The 16533-nt window shown below is 39.4% G+C and overlaps 1 protein-coding gene across 2 annotated transcripts in view; it reads right to left on the bottom strand.

Moving 5' to 3' along the window:
• Nucleotides 1-16533, bottom strand: part of FAM120A (family with sequence similarity 120A) — a 116926-nt gene that overhangs the window by 79497 nt on the left and 20896 nt on the right. For both annotated transcript variants that reach the window (XM_025282081.2, XM_006045415.3), the window contains exons 2-3: nt 12354-12600; nt 9055-9137 (exon numbers count right to left, since the gene is read on the bottom strand). In XM_025282081.2, the coding sequence (XP_025137866.1) occupies nt 9055-9137; nt 12354-12600 (330 nt within the window). The remainder of the gene's footprint in view (nt 1-9054; nt 9138-12353; nt 12601-16533) is intronic.

The raw sequence follows: 16533 nt of genomic DNA, 5'->3' as shown, positions 1-16533 counted from the left end.
AATTACATTGTGCAAATAGCACAATGTAATTCTATCTCCATTTACTGTTGTTGCTTGCTTTTCATTCTTTTAGCTAAGAAATCTCTAACTCCGGGTCATAAAGATCTTCTCTTATATTTTCTTCTAGAATAATTTTTATATTTTTAATTTTTTCAAATGAATATCCAGCTATTATAAAGACTAACCCCTTCCCCATTTAGTTACTTATTGACTTCTGGTGAAGGTAACTAACTATGTATATACAGGTTTATTTCTGAACTTGCTCTGTTACATTAATCTATTCGACACCCTTATGTCAGTACTACACTGAGTTGATTATTATAGCTTTAAAGTCACACTGAAATTAGGTAGCACTAAGTCCTTCAAATTTGTTCTTCCTTTTCAACATCTTTGTTGCTTTTCTAGGTCCTTTGCAGTTCCACATGAATTTTAAAACCTGCTTTTCAATTTCCACTTTAAAATAAAGCTTGCTTGGATTTTGATGTGAAAGTGAAAGTAAAGTGAAAATCATTCAGTCGTGTCTGACTCTTTGCAACCCCATGGACTATACAGTCCACAGAATTCTCCAGGTCAGAATACTGGAGTGGGTAGCTGTTCCCTTCTCCAGGGTGGATTTTGATGAGGGTGTAGTACATCTATATAACAACAGTCTTTTGAACCATAAACACATACATTTCCTCATTTATTTAGATCCTTCTTTAACTTAGTTCATAAATTTGCAGTGGCATCCACCAGCTGTGTGGTTCCCAAGATATTCTCTAGATAGTACTATCCAGGGTGAAGTCTGCTGGGTGGGTGAGATGGAAGAAGCAACAGAAGGGTGATGCTGGTACACCTGGCTCAAGATGACCCATCAAGAGGTCCAGGCCAGCTAGGGAAGAAAGAAACAATGAGTAAATGGGCAGACAGCCCCAGGGTGGGTGAAAGAGTGAAGTGTCAGCTGTGAGAATACTAAAGATAGAAGCAACAGAGACAAAAGGATATTAAGTGTAAGATAAGAATCAGAACTCTTCTGGGAGAAGACCCAGTATATGACTCGGCATAGAAGGCTGCACTATAGTAGACACCGCTGGAGACAAAGAAAGAATATGCAGCCAAGTTATCTGTGGGCAAACTCTAGTACATGACCATGCCTGAGTCTCTGAAGAGTTATCAAAGGACACCATTGTGAAAGTGAAAAGACAACCCACAAAAAGCGAGAAAGTGTTTGCAAATTATGTATCTGATAAGAGACTTACATTTCAGAATATATTAAAAAAAAAAAAACCAACTCATATACCTCAATAATAAAAAATTTTTTTCAATGGACAAAAGATATGAATAGATATTTATCCAAAGAAGGTATACAAATGGCCAGTGAGCAAAGGAAAAGGTGTTCAACATCATTAGTCATCAGAGAAATGCAAATCAAAACCATATCACATCCACTATGACAATTAGAAATAAAACAGACAACAACAAGTGTTGGTGAGGACATGGAAAAGTCAGAACCCTCACACATCGCTGGTAAGTGTGAACAGTATAGCTGCTGTGGAAAACAGTGGGGTAGTACCTCAAAAAGTTAAACATATTATTACTAGATGACCAGCAATTCTGGTCCAAGGTATACACCTGAGAGAAATGAAAACATGTCTATACAAATACTTGTACCTGAATATTCACAGCAGCATTACAATAGCCAAAATGTGGCTAACAATCTGAATGTCCATTGACTGATGAACAGATTGAATGTGGTAGGTATACCCACACAACAGATTGTTATTTGGCCATTAAAAAAAATTAAGTACTGATACATGCAACAATGTGACTGAACCTTGGGGGAAAAAAAATGCTCAATGAAAGAGGCCAGACACAAGAGGTTATATAATTCCACTCATATGAAATGTCCAGAAGAGGCAAATCCATAGAGAAAAAAGGAGACTAGTGCTTGTCAAGGGGTGGAGGAGGGAGAGAAGTAGGAAGTGATCGCTAGCAGGTGAGGTACTGGGTTTCTTTTTGGGGAATGAAAGTATTTTAAAATTAGACAGTGATGATAGATGCATAAACTTTGTGAAAGCTAAAAACCTCTGAATTATACATTTTGCATACATGCTCCATCACTTAGTCATGTCCAACTTTTTGCAACCTCATGGGACTGTAGCCCGCTGCTGCTGCTAGGCTCCTCTATTGATGGAATTTTTCAGGCAAGAATACTGGAGTGGATTGCTATTTCCTTCTCCAGGGGATCTTTCCACCTCAGGGATTGAACCCACGTCTCTTGCATCTCTTGCATTGGCAGGTGGATTCTTTACCACTGAGCCACCTTGGAAGCCCTGAATTGTACTTTAAAGGAGCAAATTTTATGACATGTGATTGTATCTCAATAAAACTGTTATAAAAAGAAAATTTTAAAAACATTCTAATCAGGAATGGCAGTTTGGAAGTAAATTGCCAGCAAATCCCAGTTTTGTCACATCTTCCTGGCCCCAGATTGTGCTAGTATCAAGAAAAGTGACCTCTTTGGTTGAGTTGCCTAGAAGTGCCCAGGGCAGAGACCACTGGCAAGGTGAGGGGTATAGGTGCATGCACCCAAGACACAGGGTCAGGAAGCTGCCAAGCGAGCCACATTTTCAGAAGAAATGATCTCTTCTGTTAGAGAGATGGAGACGACCTATTTAGGAACAATGCTGAGGTTCTGGACCCAGAGGGGAGAAAATACACTTGAAAGTGTCTGCACACATTTTAAAAAACTGAGGATACGTCACTTAATTAACATAAGACTAGAAGATCCCAGGTCATGAGAAGAAACAGAGAAACCAAAAGTACTCCAATAAGCTTCCTTTTGTTTAACTTACCCTACCACTCACCACCGCAGGCATGAGAAGTCAGCCACTACAAACACTGTATCTTTCAGACGGCTTTTGGACCATGAATCTCTCTCTCCTCCTGACCAGGTTACGCATTTCGGCTCACTCAGGAAGAGTTCTGCGGGCAGGCACAGTCCCTACAGAAAGGAGCTAAGCTAAAAGTAACCCTGCAACTAGGAAACACAGACTCCTCCCATGACTCTGTCCCTCTTTCCCAGCAAAATGACTTCTGTCCGAAGATAGAAAAGCTATTGAGTCCCAGTGATCCCAGAAGATTCCCCGGAACACCAAGCTTTCCATCTTTACTCTAAAAGCAACTGGGAACAGGGAAAGAAGCTCAGATAAGATACAAATAAGCGAACATCTTTTGAGTTCAGTCTCGTATTTTCCATCTAAGGATTCCTTATATAAATTTTAAATGAGCAAAGAATAAAACTTCTTACCTAAGTTTCCACGACCTAAAGGCTTACATCCCAGCACCATGAACCTGTGTGCTGAAATTCCATAGACTGTTAATAATGTGCAGCTCACTGAATGCATGACAGTGTAATAATATTAGTAGGGTGTACATTTGAAAACAATTTTGGAGTACAAATATCAATCTGTTAAAAGTGGTTCTCTTCCAAGAGTGAAATTATAAATAGCTCTCATTTCCACACTGCATAATGGTTGAGTTTTTCAAGCTTCTAGCCCCCTAACAATATTTTCTCTAGAGCCCCCAAAGTCCTTGGGTTTTAGGAAGTACTTTTTAGCTCTTATGATACAATGACTTTTTGAGGAAAAAAAGGTATGAATTAACTTCAATTAACACTAATATACAAGCAGGAATTCCTTCTTTAGAATGTCCTATAGTGCCCATGCTGCAACCTCTTGCAATGCCTTAAAAGGTAGAACTCTTAAAATAAATGAAGCCCATCTTTCTATTCATGCACAATTTATATTCAACTTTCTTTCAAAAAAGATTCCAGAAAGTCTGATCACCAACCTCACTCTAGTAAAGTTGCACAGTATGTTAGTTATACCATAAAACTTCAAAAGGCCTGAAATCATGCTGCTCTTCTCTCTGGAAGCTGGCTCCATGATGTGAAACCCAGAGAGGGGCCATGCGGAGTGGAGATGAAAATCACTGGTTGGCTGGACACTGGTCAGCAGGTGCTACCCACAGAGCCCCTTCCGGGAAACCAAGAGAGAAGAGATCCTTCAAGTCCTGGCTTCATTCTGAGGGCCCACTGCAAGCCGTGTCATTTGCCATGACTTGGAGAATGCTGGGGTTGTGTGGCCTGCACGATGAGACATGACGGCTCTTCTGTCCACCTCCACATTCCTGGGGACCCTGACATGCTACTCTCCCAGAACCAGACTCCCTCCTCCCCAGGGTCAAACACCACATCTTGTCCCTAAAGACATTTGTAAAAAGGATTACTCAGTGACTTTTGGTGGCAGACAGTAAGATGTAAACATATAGAGATAACTTTTAGTAAAATTCTAAGTAAATTGAAAACAAAACGTTCCTGAGGTGACCTGCTATACAGCTGCCTCAGGGAAAGATACTGCTGGTAAAGGAAGGTGACTAAAAAGTGAATCCAAAGGCAGAGGTATAAGCACTAAAGACTGTTTAAATCAGAAAGAGACATGCACAAGAGCTAGGACTCAGATTTTGAGAAGAGCCAAAAGCAAGCAAGGAAGTTTTTGAGGAGACATTTCAACTGGACGCACACAGGGAGGAGTTCAAGAGAAACTAGCACCTGCCTGGCCTGCAGCTGATGGGCAGAGCTGGGCTGGGGCAGTGGGGCGGTGATGGTGGCGTGGGCAGTTGTGTCCAGGGGAAGGTCTCCTTTGCCCACTTGCCACAGCTGGGGAAGTGGTATAGAGAGATCAAAATAGAACCTGAAGAGCTATACAGGAGAACAACACTTGTAGGAGGTCTAAGGAGAGGAAAGGTGAGCACAAAACTTGCAAAGGGAAATGACAAAGGGACTCTAGGGCAGGAAATACTTGGGGGTCATGAATGACTGACAGGGATAAAACTCGAAATACATGAAACTGAATATGAAGTTTGGGAACACAAAAAGCATTACAATGAATACAAAGACCTGCAACTTATGATTAACTTAAGAAAACACTTTCAGTTAAAAAATTCAATGCCAAACCCAAATAAAAAGTTCCATAACTTTCAAGGACTCAAAATCATAAAACCATTTTTAAAAATTCAAAAAAGCACATATAAAAAAGGCCCTCATTTGGCACATGCTTATGGCCAGGAGGTGCTCCTAAGCAGAGCTGATCACCTGACATCCCAGAAGACTCCCACCGCTGCTTCTAGAAAGTGATGTGACTTAAAATGGGTTCCTGCTGTCCTGAAAACAAAGGAAATATACTTTACTTCCAAAACAAAGAAACTTTACTCCCAAAACTAAGAAACTAGAAGTTCTTAACATGTAAACAAGTATTAAAAAGCTTAAAAACTTGATTGGCTGCCTTAACTTCCTTTTTTCTACTGCTCTAACTTGATTTTTAGGTTTTTAAGTATGTTTAGCATTGCATGCCTACTCTAATGAGCACTATCCCTGATTAATAAGGCAGCACAAAACAGAATTCTGCTCCCTTCCTAACCTCTGTGGGGATCACCTCATGAACCAACTGCCTCAGCTGTTCATCACCAGCCACTCCAGGTTCTGCTTGTGCTTCTGAATCCTGAGCCCCAGCCACGCTCTCCTATTGGCCCAACCAGCACTGTGGATGGTCATGGCAAAATGTTGACAGGGATAAGATTATGACATTACACGTTAAGGGGGGAGTTGAATTTATTAGATAATAAGTTCATATAACACCAACCCTCTGTGAACAATAAACTAGTAGATATGAACTCAGTGAAACACTTCGGCAAAATAAAGTAGGAGAAAAGGAATGCTTGAAATCAGGGAAGCAAAATCAAGTATCCTTAAAAACTGTATACAACATACTCTGTTGAAAAGGAATAAAAATCATAAGAAAGTTTTATAATCAACAACTAACCAAATTTTCAAAAGATGTAGTTAGTTTTATTACTGGGAAAAAGAAGCAACTGAAAAAGCAGATGGGTACACACAATTCTGAACAGTAGTAACGTTCATGAGGGAAAAAACCATATTCAATATCCCACAGTCTAGTTACACAGAGTGAAGTCAGAAAGAGAAAAACAAATATCACATATTAATGCATATATATGAAATCTAGAAAAATGGCACTGATGAACCTATTTGCAAGGCAAAAATAGAGACACAGACATAGAGAACAGGCATGTGGACACAGTGGGGGAAGGAGCGGGCAGGAGGGATTGAGAGTAGCACTGAAACATATATGTTACCATCTGTAAAAGAGAGAGTGGGAAGTCACTGAGTTATACAGGGGGCTCGACATTGTGCTCTGTGACCGCCTAGAGGGATGGGATGGGATGGGGTCGCGGGTGGCTGGGAGGTTTGAGAGGGAGAAGACATATGTATGCTTATGGCTGATTCACGTTTTTGCATGGCAGAAGCTGACACAACATTATAAAGCAATACTCCAATTAAAAAGAAAAAAAAAAATCCCAGTTTTTGTTAAAATGATACTACACACAGAAACTATGTAAAAGGTCAAAACACAAAAGTTTTGCAATTTTTTAACTCAAAGCCAGACGTTTCACTTTTCATAATGTCACTTTAAAAAATCCTACAACTTATCAAATCATTGAAAAATTATGTTGCACTGCTTCGCTATTATGCTATAAAAATACCTAGCTAATATTTAAAATACACATGTTGATAGTGCAAAAAATTTGATTTTTTAAAAAACCCACAAGTGGATAGGAATCTGCTGCCAATGCAGAGGACATGGGTTTGATCTCTGGTTCGGGAAGATTCCACGTGCCCAAAGGCAACAAAGCCCATGTGCCACAACTACTGAGCCCACGAGCCTCAACTATTGAAGCCTATGCGCCTAGACCCTGTGCTCCACAGCAAGAGAGGCTACTGCAGCGAGAAGCCTGCGCACCGCAACGAAGAACAGCTCCCGCTCACCGCAACTAGAGAAAGCCTGTGCACAGCAATGAAGACCCAACACAGCCAAAAATATATGATTAATTTTAAAATACACACATACACAAACAATCCTACAAACGACTTCCAGAGAAAACAGAAAAATGTCAATGTGGACTTATATTAAATGACATTAATTTAGTTGATGTGATAACAGTAATATAATTAAGAGATTATCCTTATTTTTAGGTGGTGGTGTTGATATAAACCAAGATATTCCCAGGTGGCTCAGTGCTAAAGAACCTGCCTGCCAATTCAGAAGACGCTAGTTCAATCCTTGGGTCGGGAAGATCCCCTGGAGTAAGAAATGGCAACTCAATCCAGTATTCTTGTCTGGAAAATTTCATGGACAGAGGAGCCTGGCAGGCTACAGTCCACAGGGTCACAAATAGTTGGATACGATGGAGCAGTAGCAGCAGCAGATATAAACCAAAGTTTTCACAAATAAAGTGTTATGATGTCTGCAACTTACTTCCAAATAGTTGAGTTAAAAAACAAACACACAGATACAAATATACTTCACAGCAAACTGTTAACAACAGGTGAACCAAGGTGATGGATATATGAATAGATATTTTCTATTTAAACTTTTTATATATTTTTATTAACAAACTTAGGAAAAGTACGTGATAATGATGCTTGTGACCTATCAGTGGATTGAGTTGGTTTTCCAATAATGCTTCAGACAGTTCCTCACTTCTAACCTCTGACACACTAAATAAGGCAAGCTCAATTTAAACATATGTATACAGTCTGGGGATCCTGGGAGCCTCTCACTCACCCCTGCTACTCAAAACAATACAAACCTTGTAAAAAACAAGCTTTCATTTTGTATCAACTTTTAAAAGCATACTGTTTAATAAGCTAATGAGCATAAAACTTCTGAGACTACCTGATTTCAGACTCTACTTTTCTCATTCTGCAAGTCATTAATGGTATCACCAGGAGCTTGGAATCAAGTTTACAAATTGCAGTACTTTGTAAATGAAAACACACATGAAGAACATTCTGGCCAACAGCAAATAGAGAGCTGTTTTCCTTCAGGTGGGGAAAAAAAATAGGCAAAAGAAAACAAGTAATCTCAAACAAAAGGAGAAAAACTGACCTTCCAACAGAAGCTGAAAAGCCCCATACCAAGAACTGTTAGGATAAAAAGGAAAACATCAGGGCCCATCAATAAGAAATGGGAAAAAAAGGGTTCTAGGCACCAAGGAACAAGATGAAAGAGGCAAGAGAGGAATGTCACCTGAACTTCCAAGTATCACAGTTTGCTGTAAGCTAAACACTGAAAATCCTATTTGGAGGACAATTCTGGCAATAGGAAAATACGCATTCAGAAACCACTCCATGCAACCTCCCCATTAGCACAAGGAACTGAGGCCCAGGCTGCCGGCCAGTCTAGGTTCAGAATTCCCAACTCCCTATGTAATCAGTGGCAGCTATGACCACAACACTGACAGCAGAGAACACCACACCAATTTACCCAGCAAAGGGAATTCGGAAAATCACAGGAAGCCGCTCACAAATACAAGTTCCCTAGTGACTCACAGCATTCCACTACTATGCTCACATCAAACTGTAAACCTCCCACTTTAGAAAAGCAAAGTTAAGTGCTTCTTCTTGGATGTTCATTACTTCCACAAACAGGAAGGGGAGAAAAATAAGAAAATGAATATCGACGAAACAGTACAAATAGACCATTTTTCTAATGAACTTGGGTCTCCTCAATCACTCAAAAAGCGTTAAAACTATAGATTTTTACAATATTAGAAAATCAGTAGGAAAATTATGAAATTTATCAAACTCTGCTAAGATATTGATCCATAACAGATGATATTATCTATTGAAAAAATAATATTTGTAAGAAAAGAAAATACGTAAAAGCTTTAGCTAAAAAATTTACACCTATCATGAAGAATTCATCTAAGGAAATTTTAAAAAACATTTACATATATTTCCCTAAAATGTAGGTGCTGGGAACAATATAAGGTAGGTTCTTTGTTTTTTTTTAAGACAGCACAGATTCTGAAGTTAGGCAGAAGCATGATATTGCTAATTTTGTGGTGTATTTCCTTCTACAATAAAGAAACATTACTTAGATTATGAAAGGAAAAGGAAAAGCAACAAATGTTGGAAATAAAATGAATTTGTACCTTAAGTGAAGCTAGTGGATGTTCTGGACCAAGTAAACTCCAATGAAAGGAAGCCAGATCTTCATCAGGTAGAATGTGATTTCCTGAAATACAAACAGGGATACCACAAAAGCCATCACTGACACGGGGGAAACTTAATATCACTGCATGTTATAACCTGTAGATTATCTTTGTTAGTGTTAGACTTTGCAATATAACTCCTTAGGACCACCTCATTTAATACACCGCATAAAACTTCCACACAGACATTGAGAATATTTCTTCACCTTTTAACACAAAACATACAGCAGGCCAATCGCTTGAAGCTGCTTCAAGTACATTCCATTATAGGCTTAACAGCATTCAAACTGAATAAACTGCATAAAAACCTAAGTAACTCCCCAGCACAGTATTAAGGTCAATCTGACAATGCCAGATGCCAAATACCAATCTGATACAAATTTTCATGTGTTTATGAGAGACTATGGCTCAAACTGCATTCTGTGAAGTAGGTTCGACAGCAGATGCAGAATCTACACAGTTATAAAACCTAAGGTTAAGTGACAATGCTTGCAGTTTGTGACACGGATCAACACCCTCCTCCTCAAATTTCTAGCACCACCCACAAAATAGATGTACAAAGCACAGACTGCACTACCACCAAGAAGTTTCCGTCAGCTCTTTGCATATCACCAGGGCTATGTCACAGGTAAGAAGTGTATTCAGCTGAGGAACTACATTTTGGAGGGTAAACATTTTCCCTTCAATATAATGCTTGGATGCCTGATATACTAACATATTTGTTAGTTGTTTTGATACAATTTAAAAGCAATAATTTCCTAAATAATTCTGTGATTTGTATATTATGATTTAGTCACCTCCACACTAAGCAGATGCATTACTGAGCTGCTAGCAGAAGGCAAGACAAGATGAGCACGTCTCAGCATTGCTACTCCTAATACTCTAGACACAGACACGTGACACAGGCTTGCCGAACTCTCACGACATCCACGAGAGCAGAGCCAGGCCCAAACCGTCAATCACTGAGTTCTGTACTGCCTTCCTCTGCTCACAGACAGTCCAGAACATCACTGTGAAGTATAAAGCATCTGAGATTTGTTTTTGAAGCCACTATCTGAAAAAATATTAAGCCAATTCCAACATCAAGTATAGTCTGTTAAAACTTGGGCCACAGACTTAAATGAGTATTTCACTCAACTTTTCTAAAACAAAACATCTTATATTGCTATGCTTTCTATTACAAAAAGGAGAAATTATACTTTCTATTTTAAAAAAAGGAAAAATAATATTTCTCATATGAGGACACTGAAATTTTCACACAAAATCTAAACTAAAATGCTCTAAAAATGCTCACCCAATTAAGAGTTTATAATTCGCCTAAATTTTTTGAAGAAATTTCAAGCCTTAAATTAATTCATTACTAAATTATTCACAATGTTATTATTTTTCATTTCTTTTAATATTTCATAAACTATTAGTTGGTATTATCTCCCAAGAAATTTATTCAATGTTTCTTAAATAAGATAAACAAATGCCCTTCCCAGGGTAGCTAAGATATCCATATTCTAAAAGTATGCAATATTCCCATTCATTTAAAGTCAATTAACATGTCCAAGTCAATGGGTATAACATTTAAGCAAATATGAAACTTTTCATGTGTCCATCCACTTCATCACTTTTTAACATTTGAGGAAATATCCTTTTATATTTTAATATCTGAAAACATAAAAGTACTATATGCATTTAGAAATTAGGTTTTAATCCTCTGAACCCCAAGTCACAAGAGTTCAGTAAGAAAATGGACAGAAAATAGCCAAGTACTAACTTAAAGACATGTGTTTGAGATTGGATCCAAATAAAGACAACTTGTAAAATCAGAATTTTTTTTTTATTAATTTGTAGTTACACAATTTGAAATGTTATCACCAAATAACATATGAAAAATTATGGCTCCCTCACTATAATTTCTAGTTGTATAAAACTCTTTTGGAATGTTTATTGAAAAATCTGCTAATTAGAAATTTCTAAAAGAACCCACAATATAGTCCCCCTTGTAAGCACAACCAGATCCTGTTGCTAAGCATTGCAGAATAAAAACTGAGAGAGTGCAGTAAGATCTCACTTTTTCTTAAGACCACACATCTCTCAAAGAGGGCCTGAGTACCCCCAAACAGCTCTCAATCTCATCACTGAAGTTCTTGGGTTTTACTCACAGAAGGGTTTTGCTCAGAACACACTTCACATTTTTAACAAACTCTCAGCAAACTAGAGCCAGATACCCAAGTAGCTAAGAGACATGAACATTCCAAGCACAAGAAAGGGAAGCTGACAGAAAAGACAGAAATAACTATAAACTACAGACATAAAGTGATAAATAAATGGATTACCTATTACCAAGTTGGACTTCCCTGGTGGCTTACCAAGTTACTTTAAAGAGAAAAATTTATATATAAAATCTTAGTTAAAACAAGATTTCATCCCTTCTAGATATTCAGCATAAAGAATTCCTCCAAGGGAGTTTTTAAAGATATTTATACATTTATTTGGAGAAGGCAATGGCACCCCACTCCAGTACTCTTGCCTGGAAAATCCCATGGGCGGAGGAGCCTGGTAGGCTGCAGTCCATGGGGTCACTAAGAGTCAGACACGACTGAGCGACATCACTTTCACTTTTCACTTTCATGCATTGGAGAAGGAAATGGCAACCCACTCCAGTGTTCTTGCCTGGAGAATCCCAGGGACGGGGGAGCCTGGTGGGCTGCAGTCTGTGGGGTCACACAGAGTCAGACACGACTGAAGCGACTTAGCAGCATACATTTACTTAAGATGCAGCCTTTGGAAACAAAGGTAGGATAGTTTATTTCTGTTGTTTTCCTTTTAAAGTAGTGAGAATCCTGAAAACAAGGGGAACACAGAACAGTGCTAACTTCACAGCAAATTTTCTTCTGTAATTTGTGTCAAAGGTTTAAATGTTTTTCACAGTGAGAACGTATTAGCATTTGTGATTTTTAAATGTTATTTCCCCGAAACTTTAAGAGCGTTTTATCCCCAAAATTAGTTTATTGGCCTAGATGAAACAATACATAAACAAACATTAAGAACAAAAGAAGCACATACATTATCAGCAAAAAATAATGAGTAAAGAATGTTACTGAAGAGAAGCCCATTCCCTGGTTTTCTAAAATTTAAGACACAATCCAAAATATTCTAGCACTGAAATTAAAAAAAAAAAAAAATCAGTATGTTCCTGATACACAGAACTTTTTCACAAAATGAGAGAGCTTTACACTGCCACTTACCTAACAGAGCAGCAAAGATAGGGAAGCGGTTTGGGTTCAGGTCCAGCTGCTTGGCAACCTCATGCATCAGGTACTGGCTCGTGGTGAGACTCTTCCCATTCCGGCTCAGTTTTAGGGCGTGGGCACTGAAGTAGTAGGGGATGTTGCACAGTGCATAATCAGAGTCGTATGCAACCAAGCCATGGAAGCCGTTTTCTCTGCAGAAACCGATCACTTCTTGATGATGGTCCTCAATGCTCTGTGCAACCTGTGCAAGTAAGAAGAGCACTTCATCAGAGGCCAGTACCACTGCAGCATGCGCTCAATATGCAGACATATTTGTACAGAATCTGCAACTGCCAGATATGGAAAATATGCAAGAGAGCCAAATAGTCAAAACTGCCATAATAAAGTATGAGGCACATTACTCAAATAAGAATTTCAGTAAGAAATATCTCTGGTCAGTAACTTATGATCCCAACCATACTGCAGATTAATTTTCAATTCTTATCAAATTTGAAGATCACCCCATTTAAAAATATACAACACCAGGTGGCCCCTGTGACAGTATTTTGAAGGAAGGGGGTGGGGGGAGAAGGGGAAGACAGAGGAGGAAAATGAAGTGAGAAGGAAGGAGAGAAAGGGAGAAGTCAGACACTCTCAGTGAAACCAAAATAATTTCTTCAAAGAAGATCAGAGCAAATAGGTGAAATAATCAGAAGGATTTTCTAAACAAAAATAAAAGCCAAGTATTATCCATCACCTATTTGTCTACTAGTTAATATAGATCCTGAAGCATTGAACATATGGGACAATAAGAATGAACGTGTGTTCAGTTCAGTTCAGTCGTGTCTGACTCTTTGTGACCCCACTGACTGCAGCACGCCAGGCTTCCCTGTCCATCATCAATTCCTGGAGCTTGCTCAAACTCATTTCCATTGAGTTAGTGATGCCATCCAACCACGTCATCCTCTGTCGACCCCTTCTTCTCCTGCCTTCAATCTTTACCAGCATCAGGGTCTTTTCCAATGAGTCAGTTCTTCCCATCACGTGGCCAAAGTACTAGAGCTTCAGCTTCAGCATCAGTTCTTCCACTGAATATTCAGGACTGATTTTCTTTAGGACTGACTTGTTTGATCTCCTTGCAGTCCAAGGGACTCTCACGAGTCTCCTCCAACACCACAGTTCAAAAGCATCAATTCTTCAGCACTCAGCTTTCTTTATGGTCCAATTCTCACATTTCTTTGCTGACAAAGGTCCGTCTAGTCAAAGCTGTGGTTTTTCCAGTAGTCATGTATGGATGTGAGAGTACAGAAAACTATAATTAAAAAAATTCTAAAATTAGGCCAGCTGCATCTAGAAATGATAATCTTCGAGTCCATGCTCTCTACCTCAAATCACTTTATTATGTAGAATTTTATATTTACAGCAATGTCTTAAGGCATTTAAAAATCACCAGTGATTCCTATTTTCCAGACATCTTTAACATTAAGTCTGCACAATCTCCTAAGAGGTTTTTGAAATGAAAAGAGACTGTAAGTACCATTCCCTTGCTCCACCCCCCTCACAGATCTAGAAAAGGCAGCATGGTTCCTTGCTCCATAGAATCAGATATCCTGTAAAGGAGATTATGGTGACATAGTTGCTAAGTCACGTCCGGACTCTTTTTGACCCCATATCTAGCCTTTCAGGCTCCTCTGTCCGAGGGATTTCCCAGGCAAGAATATGGGAGTGGGTAGCCATTCTCTTCTCCAGGGAATCTTCCTGACCCAGGGATCAAACCTGTGTCTCCTCCTTAGGCAGGCAGATTCTTTACCACTGAGCCACCAGATGGGGCAGAATTAAAGGTATGAGTTGAGTCAGTGTATAATGTATGTTTTGCAAGAGAGTTTATTAACCTATTCTTCTGGGAAACTGAGGCTAAGAGCAGTTCAGAACCTACCTCTGCCCAGCTCTAGGACGAGAGCAGTCCAGAGACATCCTCTCTGAGCACCCTTTGTCTACATGCCTCACAGCATATTACCTCATTACCCTCATAATAAACCTGCAAGGGGAAAGGAGCCAGCCCTGTGTGGTCACTCAGAAGGGTGTTCAACAAGCAGGGGAAGAGCAAGTGTACTGGCTCAGACGTGAGTGTGGTATCTGCAGCCCCATCCTAGTGACCCAGGGATAAGCAGCAGGTGATGGAGTCACAGCAGGCGGGACAGGTCTATGGCAGGTTTTCAAGGAAGGCTACTGGCAATGCAAAACAACAGGCAATACATTTCCAGAGCTGCAAAGCACTCATACTCTTTGATCCTGGAGTAATCTTACTCCAGGAAATACAGCCTAAGAAACCAACCTATCAGATAAAAAAAAATGCTGGGAGCATAAAAAGGATGAAGGTAGCCTTCTATGGGAAAAATAATATTAAGGAGCTAGGCAAAGACAGAAACTACACAATGTTGTGAAGAAACTTGAGAAAAGCTTGGAACAAAATATTAAACAAAACCATTTCAGAACACAATATTCTGTACATACAACCACAAAGGAATAAGCAAAAACTGACACGGTGGTTCAGGGTGGTGCAATTATGCTTTTTTAAAGAAAAAAACTTTTTTTCAAAGAAAAAGGCCACCTCTATGCCACTGCCCTGGGGTCAAATATTCCTCCTTTCATATCCATGGCTCACCAGACAAGGCATACAACTTGCTCATCTGTGTATCAAGGGTCTAGGTTGGTGCCTGGCATACAGTAAAAACTACTTAAGAAATGAAAAACTCTGGGGGTTCCAGTTCAGAGGCCCCCAGTCTTTAAATTATTTATAAAGGTTAATAGGATAAACTCTAATCAGTAGAAACCAACATCCATCAGAGCCTTATAGAGTGGTTTCATCTATCTGGAGAGAGTGGGATGTAGCACTTTTCACAGTCATTTCCTTCTTCTACAGACCCTTTTCCAAACACAATTCCCTGTTCATTCTGAACACTTGATTTCAGACTGGCATTAAAAAGTGAGGTAAATGAACTATTAATAATTCACTGCAAGACTAATTTGCAAGTGATTAACAATATCTTCTTTTTTACTTTTTATTTTGTATTGGGCTATAGCCAATTAACAATGTTGTGACAGTTTCAGGTGAACAGTTAAGGGACTCAGTCATACATATACATGTATCCATTCTCCCCCAAACTCCTCTCCCATCCAGGCTGCCAGATAACATCAATCAGAGTTCCATGTGCTATACAGTAGGACCTCGTTGGTTATCCATTTTAAATACAGCAGTGTATACTGGTCCATCCCAAACTCCCTAAGTATCTTTTATCCCATCCTCCTCCTTTCCCCTGCAACCAAAAATTTGTTCTCTAAGTCTGTGAATCTGTTTCTGTTTTATAAGTTCATTTGATTAAATATCTTAATCCTCTCCCAAAGCACATCTAACATGAAACAAATAGTTGTCTGCTAGAATTAATCCCCTAAAACAAAAGATAAAGGAGCCTGCTCAGTCGTGTCCGACTCTTTGCAACCCCATAGACTGAAGCCCTTCAGGCTCCTCTATCCATAGAATTCTCTAGCCATTACCTTCTCAAGGGGATCTTCCCAACCCAGGGATCAAACCCAGGTCTCCTGCACTGCAGGAGAATTCTTTACCGTTTGGGCCACCGGGGAAGGCCAATTAATCTCCTAAAACAAAAGAAAAAGAAATCCCACCCTTAAGTAAACACAGACTTCAAATCTAAAGCAAGGTATATAACTGAATCACTTTGCCGTACACCAGAAACTAACACAACACTGTAAAGCAAGTGAAAGTCGCTCAGTCTTGTCTGACTCTTTGCCACCCCATGGACCATACAGTCCATGGAATTCTTCAGGCCAGAATACTGGAGTGGGTAGCCTATCCCTTCTCCAGCAGATCGTCCTGACCCAGGAACCAAACCAGGATCTCCTGCACTGCAGGCGGATTCTTTACCAACTGAGCTATCAGGGAAGCAAATCAACTGTACTTCAGTAAATAATAACAATAATAAAGCAAGGTCAAGCAATCTGTGCCCTTTGCTCATCTTTCATCCTGTTCATCTTTCCTATTCCAAGTACCGTGAGTGATGGGGAGGAAAACCAAAAAGTCCAAGTTCCAGTTCTGGCTTGATGCCCAACCTGTCTGGTGAGGAAGGTAAAATTCATGAATCTTCAAGGTTCTTTCATCTTCTAAAATTCTAGTATT

This window comes from Bubalus bubalis, chromosome 3 (assembly GCF_019923935.1).
Source record: "Bubalus bubalis isolate 160015118507 breed Murrah chromosome 3, NDDB_SH_1, whole genome shotgun sequence".
In the NCBI taxonomy this organism is placed as follows: Eukaryota; Metazoa; Chordata; class Mammalia; order Artiodactyla; family Bovidae; genus Bubalus; species Bubalus bubalis.
The sequence above is the reverse complement of the archived record's forward strand: the minus strand, read 5'-3'. Positions and strand labels throughout refer to the sequence as shown.